A 3619-nucleotide genomic window follows, 5' to 3' on the forward strand; every position below is an offset into this window, starting at 1 on the left:
ACTCCGACAGTGTCATGTGGATCGGATTAGTATGACACCATTTATGTGGTGTTTGAATATTAATAACCCTGTGGAGGTGAATTTAAAATTATTGAAGGTTATGGTTAGCAGGTGGGTTGGAAATGATAACAGTTTCAGAGTTAGTCAAAACTTGGTGCCCTTTAGAGTTGTTGATGTGTTGATGAGCTTAGGTTTAGAAATAGGTGGTTTAGAGATTCCCTTTGATGAAGTAGTTTGTGGATTGGTTGGTGAAATGTTCAAATCAAAAACCATCAGTTTGAAGGACTTGACAGACATGTTTAATGTCATTGTTGATGATAAAAACATTGAAGTCGATGTAGTGTGTAGGTTATATATATTAGTTTGTTTAGTTGTTTTCTATTTCCCTAGGAAATCAAGGCATGTTTGTAACATGCCTTTTGGAGTGTTAGATGACTTAGACCGTTTGTGTGTATATGATTGGTGCACCGGTGTACATAAACACATTGTAGAGAATTTAAATAAATGTAAGAAGAAAATTATGGGAGCAGGTATCCCCCAGTCAGTCACTCTCAGTGGCAATGTGGCAGTGTTGCAGGTAATATGATATGTAGTTCACTATTTTGATGTAGTGCAGAACATTGTGAATTATGTTTGATGAAATAATTTTATGATGTTTTAGGCTTGGGCGGTTGAGAGACTTTCTTTGCATGGTCATCCTTCGCACCGGTTTTTCCCCCGCATAATGAGATGGTTTCCGTTTAAATCAAGGACCGAAAAAATTGAAAATATTTTTATGACCGGAGATGTAAGTGTTTTGTTTTTCGTTATTTTGTATGTTAAAATGGATTGTGTATTTTGTCTGAATTTGTTGTGTGCTTTTGGTGCAGTTAAATATGGAGTGGTATATACGAAATGAAGATCGTCATAGGCCGGAAATCCGTGCAGCTTTCAACATGGATGACGGAGGGATGAGTGAAGGATCCAAGGTTGACCAAGACGATGATGAAGACGAAAGCTCTGATGATGGGGCATGGGAAGCAGGTGCGGAGGAGAGATTGAGGAAAAATAACGAACATATCAGAGCATTGAATGCCAAGATTGGAGTTCTGACTAGGGAGCTATTTGAAATTTATCAAACTCCAATCTTTCATGAAGAAGATGCATGTGCCACTGCTGAAGAGGTTGGGGGTGGAGTTGGAGGTGAGGAGAATGCTGAAGTTGGGGGAGAAGAAGAAGGTGATGGACATGGAGTTGGAGGTGAGGAGAATGCTGAAGTTGGGGGAGAAGAAGAAGGTGATGGAAATCAAGTTGATGACCCCCTAGGTGCACATGCTGAAGTAAGAGGGGATGATGAAACTGTTCGTAACATTAATTTTATTGAAATAGAAGATGATGGTGATGAAGGAGAACCGGAGGTCGTTCCATTGGCTATACCCCCATTGCGGAGTTTTGTTGGTGATCCAAGCAGTGTTGATGTAAACCAATTGTATACAGCAGTCAGCATCAGAGAGATGAACGTACACAGGTATGTGGTATGAATTGTAGTTGTGGTTGAGGAATATGTATTGTTTGTCATTGACTAATATTTGTATGTTTAGGGTTGTAAGCGAGATAATTGGCCAAAGCTTGAGTACCACTTCAATTTACACTTTGGCCCCAATGAAATACGTTGATAACATGGTTAGTATTGTCACATTTGGTTGTGTTTCATGTTATAGTTTATTTTAGTAATGTGAAAATTTTTTATTGTGTAGGTGGTGTTCTTTGCTTGTACGGTCTTTATGTACTCTGAGAAAAGGTTGTGCGGTGTTGTTAAGAGGTTTCATTTTAGTCCGTTATACTCGGTAAATAAAATTTGATATTGTCTCATATTTATGATTGAAGAAAGTATTTTTGATCGAATTTTTATTGATGATTTTGAAATTGTCCACAGCACCATATTCTTACAGATTATAGGAAACGTCCACAGAATCGCCATGTATTCACGCTTCATAACTATAACACTTATTTGCGTTCCGATCATTTTGGACTTGAAGAATTACCCACGGCGGACTTTGTGAGTAACCTTGAATTTCCAAATCTTGTCGACTTTTGGTTGTAAATGTGTTACTGAAATTGTTTATATTTTTTGTAGTTGTTTCTGCCATTTGTCCACGATGATCACTGGTGGTGTTATTCAGTGAAGTTGAGGTCAATGGAGATTTTTGTGATCGATTCATTGGGGAAGGGGATCAGAGACCGCAAAAGGATAGACACAGCCGTTGTAAGATTCGACATCTTTCATTGTTGATTACCGTGTGATTATGACATAACCCTGCATTGTTTAAGTATTTATTGTTTTTGTTAACTGGTAGGCTGAAAATATGGCACGGTTTTTTTGCATCCTGATGAATATACCGGAAGGTAGTATTGCTCCTTTGACAGTTAAACAAGCAAATATCCCATCCCAACCAAACTTGTAAGTTTCTTGAACTGTAGTGCCGGATGATATTGTGATGTATATGGGCAAAAGTAATCTGATGTTGTGGGTATATTATTTCAGACATGATTGTGGAGTAATAATGTTGAAAGCAATGGAAATCTGGGATGGAGATGAAAAATACAACGGGAAAAGCATGCCTGAATATACAACTGTAAGTTGGAACTGTGTGTTTGATAATATTGTTGTATGTCCTGGTTTGTAATGTGGAAAATGTTGGTTTCAGGAGGAGCTGCTTGGGATTAGAAAGCAATATGTGTGTGACTGGATCCTGGACAACGAGAACACTAGCAGAATGGAAGCCCTACATCTATACGGCATTGTCTAGGATTGCTAAGAAATTATCAAATTTTGACATGTATAAGATGTTCAAATATGTACCTAATGTTATTTGACAATTTTGACATGTATAAGATGTTGAAATATGTACCTAATGTTATTTGACAATGTACAATATGTGTTTGTAATAAGAATAGTGGTTGGATTTCGAAATGAATTGTTTTTACTTTGCGTTTGTGTTTGTTATAATGACAAAATTAGTGATTGAAAAATGAACGCAGCATTATAATAAAAATTTGAAAAGTACGAGAGCATTTTCACTAAAATTAATGGTAATTAATGCGAAGGATTTGATCAATTTCCGAGTGGGGAGATGGGTGTTGGTGATTGATGTGAACGCAAGAAGCTTGGAGTTACCCGTGATGAGTAGGGGGACTAAGTAGTGCAAGGAATGAGTGAGACTGCTGAAAAAAAGCTCTGGTAATCGTTTACAGGACCCCTGTAAACGATTACCCGAGAGAAATTGCCCATTTGTACAGAAAGTCCAACACAGGTACTCAGTCAGATGAACACAGGTCACCATTGGCAAAAAAAGTGACTTTTAGGCACTTCTGCAACTGTCTGAGGCCTGTGCAGGTGTTGCAGTGGTGGGAGAGGGTGGATGGTGATGTGATGTGAGGCCAAGGAGGGTGGGGAGACCCCTCATGAGTTGGAGGAGCAAGCTGTGCAAGGAATGAGTGAGACTGCTGAAAAAAGCCACTGGTAATCGTTTACAGCACCCCTGTAAACGATTACCCGAGAGAAATTGGGAATTTGTACAGAAAGTCCAACACAGGTACTCAGTCAGATGAACACAGGTCACCATTAGAAGAAAAAGTG

General features: G+C 38.6%; 1 protein-coding gene across 1 annotated transcript; it reads left to right on the forward strand.

Moving 5' to 3' along the window:
• Positions 1 to 295: 295 nt before the first annotated feature.
• Positions 296 to 2885, forward strand: LOC148192520 (uncharacterized). Its single transcript, XM_088097994.1, has 10 exons — positions 296 to 577; positions 662 to 787; positions 870 to 1507; positions 1581 to 1662; positions 1737 to 1826; positions 1916 to 2038; positions 2117 to 2245; positions 2337 to 2440; positions 2525 to 2615; positions 2688 to 2885. The coding sequence occupies exons 1-10, from the start codon at positions 296 to 298 to the stop codon at positions 2787 to 2789; spliced, it is 1767 nt and encodes a 588-aa protein (XP_087954120.1). The 3' UTR covers positions 2790 to 2885.
• Positions 2886 to 3619: the final 734 nt, after the last annotated feature.

The sequence above is a fragment of the Vigna umbellata genome, chromosome 9 (assembly GCF_029865625.1).
Source record: "Vigna umbellata cultivar VRB3 chromosome 9, Vumbellata_1.0, whole genome shotgun sequence".
NCBI lineage: Eukaryota > Viridiplantae > Streptophyta > Magnoliopsida > Fabales > Fabaceae > Vigna > Vigna umbellata.

What these genes read in the sequence shown, in the direction of transcription:
- LOC148192520 (XM_088097994.1), top strand. Translation starts at nt 296, where the DNA reads ATGTTTAATGTCATTGTTGATGATAAAAACATTGAAGTCGATGTAGTG. An exon ending in ATTTTAGTCCGTTATACTCG is followed by an intron (nt 1,827 to 1,915) that starts GTAAATAAAATT and finishes AATTGTCCACAG; the next exon opens with CACCATATTCTTACAGATTA. An exon ending in AATTACCCACGGCGGACTTT is followed by an intron (nt 2,039 to 2,116) that starts GTGAGTAACCTT and finishes TATTTTTTGTAG; the next exon opens with TTGTTTCTGCCATTTGTCCA.